The 15,728-nt window shown below is 50.2% G+C and overlaps 1 protein-coding gene across 1 annotated transcript; it reads right to left on the bottom strand.

Moving 5' to 3' along the window:
• Positions 1 to 4,927: 4,927 nt before the first annotated feature.
• On the bottom strand, positions 4,928 to 15,629 carry DCTN5 (dynactin subunit 5). The gene is made up of 6 exons (XM_081170341.1): positions 15,472 to 15,629; positions 14,235 to 14,303; positions 13,498 to 13,616; positions 12,333 to 12,444; positions 6,701 to 6,803; positions 4,928 to 6,562 (listed from the first exon to the last, which is right to left on the bottom strand). Exons 1-6 carry the CDS (start codon positions 15,517 to 15,519, stop codon positions 6,465 to 6,467), a joined length of 549 nt encoding a protein of 182 aa, XP_081026467.1. The 5' UTR covers positions 15,520 to 15,629; the 3' UTR covers positions 4,928 to 6,464.
• Between the last annotated feature and the right edge of the window lie 99 nt (positions 15,630 to 15,728).

Raw genomic sequence — 15,728 nt, forward strand, 5'->3', positions numbered from 1 at the left:
AGAGGAGCTTATTTCACCAGCAGCCTCCAAATGCAGCCCTTGTGTTGCATGATCAAGAAATCAGCTGGGCCTCTTTGCAACTCAGGCATGTTAAGGGTGTACAACTCCCTGCAAGATGCTGCAGTATTGGTGGTCTCTTATTTTAAGGATACTTCAGAGAGTTGCCAGTGCTCCACTCCCTGCTGCCCATCCCTCCTGCTGGCTTCCGGTGTGCTCTGCTGCCCAGCAATCCACCTGGTGCCTCATGACGGGCCGGGTTGCCTTTGCAACAACACCAAGGCCCAAGATCTGCAAACAACAGTAATTGAAAGGGACTTTATTATAGCCTTTATCTTGCTGGTATTGACACATTGGAAAATGAAGGCAGGTGTGTATTTTTAGAAGTGCTGTTTGTGTGTTTGGTGGGGCTGGGATGTAAGTGTGGGTGTGTGTGGACTGAGAAAGTGGGTTCAGTCTTCTGAACTAAGGAAAGGGTGCTTTCCCTGTAACGGTTGCTGAATCAGAAAAGGGCTGGGCATTGGCAGAGGCAGCTGCACCACTTAACTAAATCAGGGAGGGTTGTGCTAGGCTCCCTGCCTCAAATCTTGGAGGACCGCTGCTAGTCAGGGTTGACAATACTGGATGAGCCAAGGGTCTGGAAGTATAAGTCTGTGTTCCTATGTAATGGGGGGGGGAGGGGACAGGACCTCTGGCTCACAGGCCATCTTGGGCTGACACAGTCTAATTTGACCCATGAGGGCCCTTTAGTAAAACCACAACTAGCTGTCCGTCAACTGACATCCCCTTAATGGGCAGTGTGGTGGGGTTCAGCTCTGCATTGGCTGCACCCACCACCAGTTCCCCACAGGAAACTGGTTCGTGCAATCAAAGCAGCTGATGAGAGGGTGGTTAAATCCTGCTCAAACCCCTGCAGAGAGCAAGGTTGAAGACTCCACTCATTAGCAGAGAATTCAGTCCTGCTGGGTGAAGCTAAGACAAGCCTGCAGGATCAGGCCAGTGGCCCATCTAGTCCTGCATCCTGTTGCCGTGGGGCCAACCAGATACCCGTCAGAAGCCCACAAACTGGACATGAGTGCAAGTTCACTCTGCCAACCTTGGTCTGCCCTGTGGGTTAAACTTGATGTCACTGTAATATCAGATGATTGACAGGCAGGCGTTCCCACCCACATTTCAAAGTTGGCCCGCAGGGTTGGGGAAGATAAGAGCTGGTCCACTGGGCCAAAAAGGTTCCCCACCCCTGCTGTGTATGGAAAGCTTAGTGAGGTGGTCAAGATAGAGGTTGCTATCTCTAGCACCCCTAAGAATCAGCCCTGTGACTCTTGCCAGAGAGGAAGAGCTGCCTTCTCAGCAGGGACAAAGGAGAAAAGAGTTGTAGCTCAGGGGCTGGGCACCTGCAATGAACACAGAGCATGCCCAGTTCAGTCCCCAGCAGTGCCAAGTGGGGCTGGGCAAGGCTGCTGCTGCCAGCCAGTGAAGACCTTTTCCATCCTAAGGGCCACATTCCTGCTTGAGCGGCCTCCTGAGGGCCGTGATGGGTGTGGGCTGACCACAGTGGCTGCTCTCTGTGTGTACATCTTTGTTCTCAGGCCTGCTGCTGCTGAGCAGTAAGCTCTTTGAGGTTCAGGAGCAGTAAATAGATACCTGCCACGCAAGGTCTGTGAGAGGGAAGGCGTCCTTATGCAGAAGAGGCTGCAGATCACAAATGATTAAGATTTGAGTGGTTTCATAGCGCAGCTGTAAGTGAGAAGAAGCGGTGGCCTTGCCAGTTTCTTTTCTGGCTCTGCCCCATAGTAGATTATTCCCAGGTACCAGTTTGGCTTTATTCATAGAACCAAAGGATTGTAGAGTTGGAAGAGACCCCAAGGATCATCCAGTCCAACCCCTTGCAAAGCAGAAATCACAATGTTTTACGCATTCCATTTTAAGTGGAGCTGACATTCTCCAGGAGTGGCCAGCATCCCTGCACACCCCCTTGGGCAGAGACTGGTTCAGTTCCAGCCCTGCCCACTCTATCTGCAAGGAATGTGCCCAGCTCAGCAGAAGTTGCCTTTGCCACAACTGTTTGTTCTGGTTTCTTCACCCTGATAGCCACTTTCTAGGATGGCGGCCCTTATCAGCCCTGATGTGGGAAGCGTGCAGGACCTCTGCTTCTGATGGCGGCAAAGGTGACCTCAGCACTTCCGATAGGACACACCATAGCCAGCCCTCGATTGCAGTCTTGACTGGTTTCTTCACTTTTTGGGGGGAGGGGGTGTACTGTAGTCTGGCTGTGCGAGGGGGGAATCTAAAGCCTCCATCTCCAGCAAGGTAGCTTGACTTCTCCCTAAGACAGCAGCCCTTGTCAAGCGATCAGTTCAGACCCCACAGCATGGGCAAGCAGTGCTCCCTCCCCTGGCAGCCTGCTGGTTGGGGAGGAAGAGAAAGAGTTCACCACTCCCTTCAGACTCTGATTCTGCCCGCCACTGCATGTGGGTGGCATGGGAAGGAACAACAGATTTACCCTCAAGGGAATATAGCCTTTTGACAATATAGGGTACCTTTAAAGCATATTCCTGCATTGCAGGGGGTTGGACTAGATGACCCTCGGGTCCCTTCCAACTCTACAATTCAACACACATTTAAAGTACATTACTTCTTCCAAAGAATCTAGCAGATACAGTTTGCTAAGGGTGCTGGAAATGGTAGCTCTGTGAGGCAGAAACTGCAGATACAGTGGTACCTCAGGTTACATACGCTTCAGGATACAGACTCCGCTAACCCAGAAATAGTGCTTCAGGTTAAGAACTTTGCTTCAGGATGAGAACAGAAATCGGGCTCCGGCGGCGCGGCAGCAGCAGAAGGCCCCATTAGCTAAAGTGGTGCTTCAGGTTAAGAACAGTTTCAGGTTAAGTACGGACCTCCGGAACGAATTAAGTACTTAACCTGAGGTACCACTGTACCAAGATTTTACACTGAATATGCTTTAAATATATAGCATGGACCTGCCTTAAGACCACAGAAGCATCCCACCCCATGTGATTGGAGGTTTTTAAGCAGAGGTTGGATAGCTGTCTATCAGAGATTCCTTAGCTGGATTCCAGCATTGTAGGGGATTGGACTAGATGACCCTGGGGCTGCCTCCCAACTCTGCAATTCTATGATTTTTTTGCTGCCATCCATTTTTGGGTTGCCACTGCTGCCTGCAAGCTCCACCTGCCACTGCAGCCTCTTGTGGAACTAATTTCCTTGGACACCAGCATGGGGGACAGGTAAGGGAGAGGGGGAGAGAGCATGCGGAACAAGTCAGGTGGCTACAACTGGGCACAGCTGAGGGCCTTGTTCCAGGACCCATCCTTAGTGACTGCTCACTGATGGGCATCGGCTCTTCTACTGCTGCAGTGAAAGGCTGGATCGTAGAATTGTAGAGCTGGAAGGGACCCCAGGGATCATCTAGCCCAACCGCCTGCAAATCAGGATTCACGTTTTACACTTTTCATTTTAATTGGGAGCTGAGCTTCTCCAACGTTCCTTCAGCCACCCTTGGGCAGTTCAGTTCCAGCCTGGTCCAGTCTTTCTGCAAAGAGTGTGCCCAGCTTGGCACAAGTCGCATTTGCACATTTCACAACTGTTTATTCTGGTTTCTTCACCCTGATAGCCACCTTCAAGGATAGCGGCCCTTATCGGCCCCGATATAGCAAGCATGCAGCAAGAGGTCTGCTTCTGGTGGAGACAAAGGTGCTCTCAGCCCTACTGATGGGACACGCCAGGGCCAGCCCTCCAATCCGGCCGTTTATCACTTGCACAGTCCAGGAAATGTTCAGTTGAGAACACAGAGAGATTAAGGGGGGGAACACACAGAGAGATTTGTGAGCTGTTGAATGATTGCATTGAGCAACTGGGAGAGCCTTCGGGCACACTGCTGGCAGCTTTAGGCTTTTAAGAGAGCTCTTTGGTTGACTGGGCAGCTGGAAAGAAACCCTTGATATTGCCCGAGTTTGGGTCACCCAGCTGGTCAGTCCACCCAGCAGCTGGCTAAGAGCCCCTCCAGCCCTGCATTTGCAAAGCTGGTTTTGTGGGACCCGGCTGGATTGGGGGGGGGGGTGTTAAAGCCTCAAGCAGCTTTGATCCTGGCCACCTTAAGGATGGTCTTTTTCCAATGGCAGGCCTTGCAGCGGCCCAACAGCAGAGGCCATTAAGTAAGGCGGAACATAAGAGTTTGCTGCATTGCAGGGTATTTGGTAGAGCCCCATGATAAGTTTGCTGGGCCTTGGCTCTGTACTGTTTCAGGCACTGGGTCCAAACTGGGCTCTTTTCAGGAAGCACAGGCTCAAACCAGTTCACCGCCATGTGCAGCTGTTTGACATGGGAGGGAGGACCTGGCACAAAGAACCTGGGGGGGGGGCACTCATCCTTTCCCTCCTTACTTGGCAGCAAGGAGAGCAGCAGCAGGCATCAAGGAGGCAAAAGCCCTCCTGCCTACGCTGAGATTTGTATCCCAAGGCCACCCTTTGAAAAGCACAGCCCTGGAGAATGGAAGCTGCCTCCACATGACCTTCAATGCCATGGCAACAGCTCTGGAGGTCAGGCTGACACAGGCATCTCTTGTTGCAAAAGCTCTTTGCAAGGCCATTTTAAACACAAAGTAAGAGGAAACAGTCCCCTGGTGGACTCTCCTTCGCTAGAGGGATTTGGATTAGATGACCTCTGAGGTCCTTCCCAAATTCTAGAATTCTATGTGTGGAAACACTTACAGGTAGCTGGGCTGTGCTAGTCTGGGTGGCGCATAGCAGCCCATTTATTCAGCAGTTCGAGATTTCACCAAGGAGAGGTGCAGCTAGCACTACCCCCCCCCACCAAAGCAGTAGGTGGTGACGCCAGCGGGACACTCCCATCTACCCCACTCTGTTTCCAGAAGATTTGTTGGAGGAAAATTACCACTTCAAAGCACTTGACCTACTTGAGAGGATTTTAATTTGTGGACAGCAAAGTATAAACAAGACGGACAGTGACGCGATTGTTAACAGCAGCTCCTCCAGGCTTCTGTGTTTGGAGAGGCCATGGCTAGTTAATGGGTGGCAAAGCTGTACGTGCCGTAGATCAGATGAAAAGAAGAAGCACACCCACCCGCCTGCCTGCCAGTATGCTGGCACTGTATCCAACATTCGGGAAGCAGCTGGGTGGGAACCAGGGATATGCACAGCCACCAAACCAATGGACTGGGGGTTTGACCTGGAAAGAAGCAAAGGAACGGCAGAGCGTATATGGCAGGGGTGGGAGTCATTTGCATCCCCAGATGGAAGCTGGTTCCTTCATGTTTTCCAGCAGTGTCTACCCTAAAGGGAAGGACACAACCTTCTCTTGCAGATGACCCAGCCATGGGGAAGCTGTGGCCTGTCAGCGATGCTGGACTCCCATCAGCCAGCTTGGTCAGGCAAGATGGGAGTTGGGAGTCTAGCAGCTTCCGAAGAACCACAGGAGCCCTGTCCCTGCCCTATGCCCTTCCAGACATACTACCCCCAATCATAACCCTGTGCAGGGACCCCCACCCCTGTGCAAAATCCACAAGGCCACCCACCTCCTGCCTGCACTCAAGCCCTATGCTCTGAAACAACCTCTACAAAGCCACCGCCTGCAGGAGGAAACGAGTCAAAGCAGCTGCTTGCCGAGGGCATGTGTTCAAGAGTGGATTGCTATGGTTAAGTGCCAGGTCACCTCCTCAGCGCCACCCTTTTCTCTGAGTCACATATCTCTCGCTGCCTGAAAAATATGCAGCTGATAAAGGGACAGTCTGGACAGTCTGATCTGGGTCACAGTGCATGTCCCACATCTACGATGGCCTTCACAACAGTCGTATGAAGTGGAGATGGAGGCTTGCTGGGAAGCCTTCAAGGGCCAAATAGATGAGCACTTTCTCCTCTTGTCCAGGCAGGGAGCAGAGCATTCCTCACTGGAAGGTGGCAGGCAGGGAGGGAGGCTACATACACACCTGCCTGGAGGAGAGGGTGCTGAGGGGCCTCTGGTCACGTTGGCCTCTAATTAGGAATGTGCTGGGTGGGGGGAGATGACAGCAGAAGCACACAGACCCCCCCCCCGCTTGTAGGCTGGCCGGCCGTCCTCCCGCTCAGGAGGTTTGTCTCTGCCCATTTCACGTTCCAATGCACCCTGGATCTAGGGATAAATAAATAACATGTGAGTCTCTCACAAGCGAAGGAGTAGACAGTGGGATTAGTCCAGGCTGGTCAGCGGGAAAAGGCCTCCCATATGGGACAGAACAGTCCAGATCGTGGGCAAGGGTGTGAGGCGGAGGAATGAAGGGGATGCCCAAGAAGGGAAGATGGTGTTACACAAGGCAGCTTCTGGCAGAGTTTGCCAGTCAGGCTTGGAGCCAGCTGCTTGCAGGACTCTCACAAGCCACGCCAGTCACGCCAAGGCTTCTTCCCACTCTTCCTCCTGCAGAGGGCCACGGGAGGGCCAGGTGGAGACGGCTAGACCTGGGTGAGGGGCAGGAACTTCTGGTAGTAGCTCTTGGTGACGTCAATCATCAACTCCTGTGTGCACTCGGGAAGTTCTCCAGAGAAGAGCCCTGGGGGTGAAGTGGAGTGTGAGCAGCCAGCTTGGCAATAAGGAACATCCTTTGCTGTGCAGTCACTGTCCCACTTTGAGTAAGGCACACACAGCTTTATAGGGCAGGCCTCCCCCCCACCCCTTTTCCCCCATTTACCTGGGCAGCCTGCAAAGACGGTAAAAGGTGGGACCACTGTTTCTGGAGGCAAGACTGTGTTGTCAAGGATCTTGCAGCAGTCTTTGAGGACACACCGACGACCCTAAAAAGGATGTGCCACAAGTCAGTTTGGAATTAGAACAGGCCCCAGGTTCCCACCCTTCCACCTGCCACTCATGCCCTGGACTTCCAGGCTTAAAGGGCCAGCAGGCAGCCCAATGCTCAACTGCATCCAAGTGGGTGGTTTTGTTCTTAACTGGCAATATCACTAACTGCAGCACTACAGGACTTTACTTCTGAGTACTGCAGACGCTCCTTCATTGGAGGTTTTTAAACAGAGTTTGGATGGCTATCTGTCAAGGATTCTTTAGCTGTGATTCCTGTGTTGAAGGGGGTTGGACTAGGTGGCCCACAAGACTCCCTTGCAACTCTACAATTCTGTGTGTGGTTTGCAGCACTAATCTTGGGTAGGGAATCAGCCTCTGTGAAAAGATGGGCCCCCTTTGGCCTGATTCAGCAGGCCAGTCTTATGTTTTTCTGTACCACACTCTAGTTCAAGGGTGGGGAAACCATGCCTCCAAATCTATCAGTTCCAGCCAATGCAGCAGATGGTCAATGCTAATGGGAACTACAGTATAGTCCAACTCCATCTGCAGGGACACAGCTCCCCCACTCCAGCTGAAGTTCCCATAGAACCTGCTTGAGCAGGTGAGCAAAACGTAGTGATTAACACCGGATCTTTTACTGTTCTGGCAAATGTGTGTTTTCGCTTCAGACGCCTCTGGGCTGCAGTTCCTGGGCATGAGAGGAGCCGAGTTGCTCAGGTCAGGTGCCAAAGGCAGGTTCTGGGACAGTTAAGCGGGAGTCACGTCCCACACACTGCAGTCCCCGGACAGCCAGAAGCTCTGTTCTCTCAGCAAATAAAAATCTAACAATGTTTGCTCAGGTGGGGACGTGGGAGAGATTCAGAGAGCTCTCGAGTTACCTCGTTCTGAAGTTTGTTGTTTGGTTTGGCTGCCAGAGAGGGGAATCATTCCCACCAGGAAGACTCCGTTGGGAGATCAGGACGTGCCCTCTCTTTAAAGAGACACAGAGAGTCCGCCCCACTTTTCAGGGAGATTGGAAGATTCATGACGGATAAAACTAAGTCGTTCTCCAAATGGCCCATAGTTAAACTTCCTCAAAACAGTGCATAGTTAAACTGTGGAACTCACTCGCACAGGAGGCAGTGATGGCCACTGTAATGGGAATTGGGGTTGCTTGTGCGTAAACTGCAAACTGCTCCAAGCTAGCCGTGTAGCTAAAACTTTCCCCGGTTGACAGCCCTTGAAACACGACTGTCTTAGTCACTGGCAGAATCCGTCAGTGGGCGGGACCTAAATTTGCGCCAACATAGGAGTTGACTCCAAGTCTCCGCCTAGATTCCCTGCGTGGAAGCCTTCTGCGCAGCGTGGGCGTGCCAAGCGGAGGTCCTGTGCTCTCTCCGCTGATTTCACTGGAAGAGTCTCTGAGCCTCCCCTCCGCCTTGCTCTCGGCTTCCCCTTTCTCCCTGGTGTCCCCTGGATTTCTTTCCCCCGTGGGAACCCTCTCTCTCTCCTTGCTAGATCCCTCCCCTGCATCACTGGAGCGACTTTCCTCTCATCTTCCCTCTGATGGCAGTTCCCTGACATCCACCAACTTGGATGTCTTCAAAAGAGGACTGTACAAATTCATGGAGGGGCGGCCTATCAATGGCTACTAGCCAGGATGACTATGCTCTGCCTCCACAGTTGGGAGACACAAGAGAGGAGAGGGCTCTTGTGCTCAGGTCCTACTTAAGTGTTTCCCATAACAGGCATCTGGCTGGCCACTGTGATAACAGGATGCTGGACTAGATGCTGGCTTCGTTTGGCCTGATCCAGCAGGCTCTTCTTGTGTCCAGGAAACATGCTCCCTCCTCAGGTATCTCCACACATGCCAAACCACAGTGGTATCTTGTTCAGGTAAGCTATCCTGGCTGTCCTCTTCACATTTCCCAGCAACAGCAAGGCTGACAAACCAGGGGCTCTGAACTGGTGCCAACTCTGGGAACAAAGCGCTTATTCAGGGCAGCCCCCACGAGCAGCTGGCGCTTGAGCTCAGGCCACTTTGACAAAGAGGGCGCAGGCAGGAGAGATCCGATGCAATGCCCGTTGACAAAAGAGCAGGGGAGCCAAGAGGCATTTAAAGTGCAAACACTGAGTCACGCAGGACTTTTTTTAATACTAGGGCTGGATGGTGAAAGACAAAGGAGAAGGTTGCTACAATTGGGGCTTAGATTGATACACTCTCCTGGGATCTCTCGACAGGCACTCGGGCAAGTTATCAACAGGTCCCGTGGGTGCAGCTTCACAGCTATATCGCTGCAGGATGGCCACCAACTTGGATAAATTATTATTATTATTATTATTATTATTATTATTATTATTATTATTATTATTATTATTATTATTATTATACGGTGGAGTACAGGATCAGGTTTAAGGTGCTGGTTTTAACCTTTAAAGCCCTATACGGCCTAGGACCCTCATACCTACGGGACCGCCTCTCCTGGTATGTCCCATGGAGGACCTTACGGTCTTCAAACAAAAACACCTTGGATGTCCCAGGCCACAGAGAGGTTAGGCTGACCTCGACCAGAGCCAGGGCTTTTTCGGCTCTGGCCCCGATCTGGTGGAATGCTCTGTCACAAGAGACTAGGGCCCTGCGGGACTTGACATCTTTCCACAGGGCCTGCAAGACAGAGCTGTTCCACCAGGCCTTTGGCCAAGGCACAGCCTGACCCCCTCCTTCGGTAATCCTCATAGAACTCTAGCCCAATGGTTGCCATTAATCTGATTTGAACTGATTTTATAATGAACTGATTTTAGAATGTTGTATCATTTTACTGTTGTTAGCCGCTCTGAGCCCGGCTTCGGCTGGGGAGGGCGGGATATGAATCATTATTATTATTATTATTATTATTATTATTATTATTATTATTAATACACCGCCCATCTGGCTGGGCTTCCTCAGTTACTCTGGGTGGTTTCCAGAAAAATATAAATACAGTGGTACCTCGGGTTAAGTACTTAATTTGTTCCGGAGGTCCGTTCTTAACCTGAAACTGTTCTTAACCTGAAGCACCACTTTAGCTAATGGGCCTCCCGCTGCCGCTGCGCTGCCAGAGCACAATTTCTGTTCTCATCCTGAAGCAAAGTTCTTAACCCGAGATACTATTTCTGGGTTAGCGGAGTGTGTAACCTGAAGCGTATGTAACCTGAAACGTATGTAACCCGAGGTACCACTGTAATGATAAAATGTCAGACATTAAAAACTTCCCTGAACAGGGCTGCCTTCAGATGTTTTCTAAAAGTTGTGCAATTCTTTATCTCCTTGACATCTGATGAGAGGGCTTTCCATAGGGAGGGTGCCACTGCCGAGAAGGCCCTTTAAAAGAGGGCTAGACAATATCATGGAGGAGAGGGCTCTCAGTGACTACCAGCCATGAGGGCTATGCTGTCCCGCCACACCTAGAAGCAGCAATGTTTCTGAATACCAGCTGGTGGAAACAACAGGAGGGGAGAGCTGCTCTTGCATTCTGCGTGGTGGTTTACCATAGGCAATTGCTCAGCCTCTGTGAGAACAGGATGCTGGATTAGATGGGCCACTGGACTGATCCAGCAGCAGACTCTTATGTTCTTACACTCAGCCATGGAAATTGTGTGTTATAAGCGTATGGGTGTATCTTTTATCGCTAACCACATTACACAGATATGATGCCTTTTTCTCTCAGACAAACTGTGTTTCTCTCACACACTGATGAATCATTGGATTGTACCCCATGTTAGCCTTATTCAGAGCAGACCCATTACCAGTCATGGACATTACAGTACTAACTTAGGTTCATTGATTTCAGTGGGTCTACCCTGAACAGGAGTTAGTTAGATACAGCCCCATGGCTGTTAATTGGGAATGGCTTCATTAAGTCTGTTCAGAAAGGGTTAGGTGCATAGAGAGGTTCTAACTGTCAGGGATGGAAGTTTTATGGATGTAGAATCTACTAGAATCTTCCTGAACTTTCACAACAGAACAAGCTTGCAGCTGCATTTATCTAGTCAAGGTCGTTGCCTCAGTGGGAGATACATACCCCAGCCTGCTGGGCATTTTATCTTTTGTCCTTCATCCTGCTCTTTACTTTTGTTTCCATATATATTGTGTGATTTTGCTTCTGTAACTGGATGAGTTTTGGAGCAAAGATTTTGCCTTACTGGGAATCTAGTAAGTTCCTGTATGAATTTAAGCCTCAGTAAAACTCATACTGAAGAATCCTGCTTCCTGTGTGTGTGCTTTTCTCTGATCTCTACAAGGAGTGGACTCTGCTGGGGTTTTTTACCCATATCCTGGGGTTGCCCAGGCATGAAGACAGGGGGTGACTGGATTTGGCCATCAGCCCTGTCACTGGCATGCTGCTCATCCTGTGCAGTGCAGAAACTATGCACACATATTCACTCAATAACCTTTTCATAAGAACATAGGATGCTGCCCTATACTGAATCAGGCCCTTGGTCCATCTAGCTCAGTATTGTCAACACTGACGGGAAGTAATGGTTCTCTAGGGTTTCATGCAGAGATCTCTCTCAGCCCTACTTGGATATGCTACTGAGGATTGAACCTGGGACCTTCTGCATACCAACGAGCTATGGCCCTTTCCCAATGCTCAGTGGTAGAACATCTGCATTACATACAGAAGTTGGGGCCTGCTTCTCAGTTCCCTCGGTCTGAAGTTGCGTCCACTCCCCACAACACAAAAAGAACTGCACAGACCAAACTCTTGCTGCTGTCCCAGGTGGAGCTCTGCTAGGTGAGCAGCAGAAATCTCTTGACAGGCCTGCCAAGCCACAGCCCTTCCCATCGCCATGACCCCACCCTCCTGCCATTAGCTGTTGCAGACAAGAGGGGAACACAGCAGCTGGGACTGGAGTTTGGCAGCCACAGCAAGCAGCTGACCAGGAGCAGAAGGCTCCACTCCACAAGTTGAAATCTCTGGCATATGAATGGGTCTCAGCTTCCGCCTGCCTCCCCAGCCAAACACGGACATGGCGAGGAAGTTCCATTTGAATGGGTGCATGCGTGGATCTTGAACTGTGGTGTAATCTGCTTAGGCATCCAGGCTTACAAGAGCCTCAGGGTGAACTAGAGAGCCCGTGTGGTGTAGAGGTTGCTGTCAGACTAGGACCTAGGACCTGGAAGGGTTCAAATCCCCACTCAGCTAAATTCACTGGGGGACCTTGGGCCGGTGACTGCCTAACCTACCTCCCCGGTGGTGTTGTGAGGATAAAACAAGGTAGAGGAGAATGATGTAGTCCACCTTGAGCTCCTTGGAGGAAAGGCGGCATATAAATGCAGTAAATAAATAAAACTTGATTCTGAGCCAAATAAATACCCTGGCTGGTTGCCCACAGGCACCTGGTTGGCCACTATGAGAACAAGATGCTTGACTAGATGAACCCCCTTTGACCTGGTCCAGCAGGCTCTTCTTAGGTCCTTTTGACCCCCGTGCAACTGCCTGAAATTAAGTGGGACTGTTATGCTACATAGACTTTGCAGGATGCCCAAGGGGAGCCACACTTACAATGACGCAGTTCTTGCCTATGTGGACATAGGAGCCGATCTGAGCCGCATTGACGACGCAGTCCTCCTCAATGAAAACGTGGTCACCGATGTGCAGAGGGAAAAATGCAACCCTGAAGAAGAAATATACATGTGTGTTGGGGGGGCATATTTATAGCCAGCAACACCTACCCCACCAAAAATAAAATAAAATCTAATCACTGAAGCCCCAGAACAATAACAAATTTGGTGAGGATGACTTGCAAAGCTTGATCAAACAACATGCATCACGCCCAGGAGCTACCAACGCCCAAGTGGGATTGGCAAGGAAGAACACAAAGATTTCCTGGATCCCACCTCCGAATTCCTCACAGTTGGCAACCTCCAAGCAAAGCTCTTCCGCTCTGCCCGTCCTTAGGTTTTGGCTGCAGCCATGTCAAGAAGCAGATGTAAGGCAGTACACCAGCCCCCACAATGTCTAGGGATGCTGTCTTTTGGCTAGAGGTCTCCTTCCAGTTCCACTGAGACAGCAATCACCCTCTCAGCCAAGTCTCCACTTCCAAGTATGTGGGATCCTTAATCCCCCCAGACTCATCATCACCAGGAAAGGTCCCATGCACTCTTTGAACAATTATATTGAGTGAGGTAGTAGATTCAGCTGGTGGGACTGGTAATCTCCCCCACCAACCATGGGTCAAGTTTGACAGTTGGGAGAGGCCGCTCGTCTGTCAATGGCATGGCATCATGACTGGAATCAAACCATGTGGGTGAGCAAACACAGCACTATGCAAGCCCTGATGAGCAGCTGGTTGCTGGGGCTTTGCTGGAGCTATCCAACTATAGATATGTAGGCTAAAAAATGGTATACACTCTTCTCTTCTCAAATTCATGTATCTAAAAATGGAACAAAACAATGGAGCCAGGCAGCATGGGTCACCTTCACTAACCCCCACACTTTTGAAATTGGGATGTGTACGTGATTTCTCAATCATCTCCTATGGATAGTTGTCACTTCTGCCAAAGGATATTCCAAGTGGGGTTGGGGGGAGATATCAAAAGGAATTGAGCAGTGGGATTATCAGTCTAGATGATTGTATGTTTATTAAGGAACCCAGCTCCTTGAACTCAAAACTCAGCACTACCCTGTTTCAAGGAAGCCCTCCCACCTTGTCCCAAGCAACTCCTACCCCTTGCTGAATTTCTTGAAAGGTGGACGGATGACACTTCGGCTTTTGACCACGCAGTGGCGCCCAACTCTCACATTGGCCAAGTCCCCTCGGATGATGCAGTCGTTCATGACAATTGTCTGAATGGGAAAGAAGAGAATTACTGCAGTTTTGGAGGTTTCTCAAAGCAGGACAGCATTCTGATGGGACCCTGAGAAACATGCAAATAAGATGGGTTTCATGTAAATGTGAACAACACACTAAATGGTTCGTCTTCCTTGGTTGCTGTAAGAACCACTCCCAGATGCAGCCAGTGTCAAGATTATCTTTTATTTATTTTAGTATTTTTATACTGCATTAAAGAGTCTCCCTAGGTGGTTCACAATTAAAAAAAACATAGAAACAATTTAAAACATAAATTTAGGAAATGGCTTTGAAAATGATGAGAGCAGTAAAAGGAAGGAAGTAGAAGGAAGAAAGGTATTTTGCAGTTTGCTGTAGCCTGGTAAATAAGCAATCAACACACTTGAAGGGGCCCACCTCAAGAGCCCCCTTGCCTCTTAGCACTCTCCAGGTTATCCCACTGCCCCCCCCTCAGGGAGCAGTACCACTCACTTTGGGAATCACTGGCCTACCTGAACAAGAGGTCTTATTTTCCACCCTTTGAATCTATCAGTAGGCCATGAACTGTTCACTGCACTTACAATCCCTTCCTACCCTGTCCCATAGGCAGCCTCTGGAGTTCAAGGGCCTCTCACCTTGCCATTGAGCACAATGTTCTGGCTTCCACACAGCACAGACTGCCTGCTCACTTTGTTCCCAGATGCCTAAAGAGATAGAGAAAGGCAGAAATGATTAGCAAAAACAAAGCTCTTAGAGAAGGTACTTGGGGGAAAGCCCTGCGGTCTTTGCAATATGGGTGGGAGCACCAAACGGACATAGTTATCTGTAACCCAATGGCCTCCAGATTAACTACCATAATGTTACATGTGGGGTGCATGCCTCTAAGTATTTCTCAAACTTCAAGGGTGAATGGGTGCGTTTCATTTGATATAATTAAGTGCTGTTGTGCTATTATTTTATTATTTCACTGTGCATTCAAAAAAATTCTTAGCAGCTTTGCATGAACACAACAATAGCATATAAGTTCATAGGAAGCTGCTTTATACCCAGTCAGATTAATTGTCCCACCTCCCTCAGCACTGACTGGCAACAGCTCTCTATTTAGCCACCCCAAGGAAGCTGAGAATTGAACCTGGGGGTTTTGCATGTAAGGCAGGGACTGACCAATGAATTATAACAGCCCTCCTCCTGTTCATGGTAACTGGTTATTAATTGGGAAGAGCCAATGGAAACACACGTTGCCGGTACTGAAACTGCTTCACTAGGTGTTGGTTAGTTTCCAAATAGCCATTTCTATTACCTTTTCAGCAATCGGGTGCCCTCCTGATGCTTTGGAGTACAAAACACCCAGAGGGCACCAAGGCCAGGGAAGTCTGCTTCAAAGCCTTTGCCAGCTTAGGAGCCAGGTACCTAGAGGGCCACCTTAGTCCATGTACAGTGATCATGGCATAGGACTCTTCGCCGCATGCCCCCACCCTCTGAAGCTAAGTGGGATTGGTGGTTCAGGCACTAGCCAAAGGCCCTTCCAGACCTCACCATCACAACACGCACTCTGCTGCTATTATATTATTTAGACACTTTCCATGTTGCTTTTCAGGCAAAAAAATGGAGGCAGCCTTCCAGAGCGGCTTATATATCACTTTAAAAAAGGCGGCCCCGCCCGCAGCCTTAAAATTTTTTTAAAAAAAGACAAGGCACGCGAGGAGAAAAGGCAGGGAGGGAGGAGGAAACGAACGAATTGTGGCCTCCGCTCTGCCTCCATACGTTTCATGCATTATTCTGAGGTGAGCGCCCTGGCATGGCGGTGCTTCTCCCACTCCCACAGGCCTGGTTCCCGGGTAAAGAGGACTAGCGCCTTGACTCGACACGCACCGTCTCGATGTACTCGGACTTGTTGTAGAGCATTTCGCTCAGCTCCATCGCGAAGCCCCCGCGTCACACCCAGAGCGGCTCCCCGACTCTATTGTCCCCGCGGGGCTACCGTACAAACGTCCCACTTCCGCCCTCCAGCGGGCCGTAGACTTTGCAGCCTATCAGCCCAGACCTTCCCGGAGGCCTCCAAACACTGCCAGCCAATGACTGAAGACGAAAGTGACGTGAATACGTTTACTTCCGGTTTCTGTTTGAAA

This window comes from Podarcis bocagei (assembly GCF_964188305.1).
Source record: "Podarcis bocagei genome assembly, chromosome: 14".
NCBI lineage: Eukaryota > Metazoa > Chordata > Lepidosauria > Squamata > Lacertidae > Podarcis > Podarcis bocagei.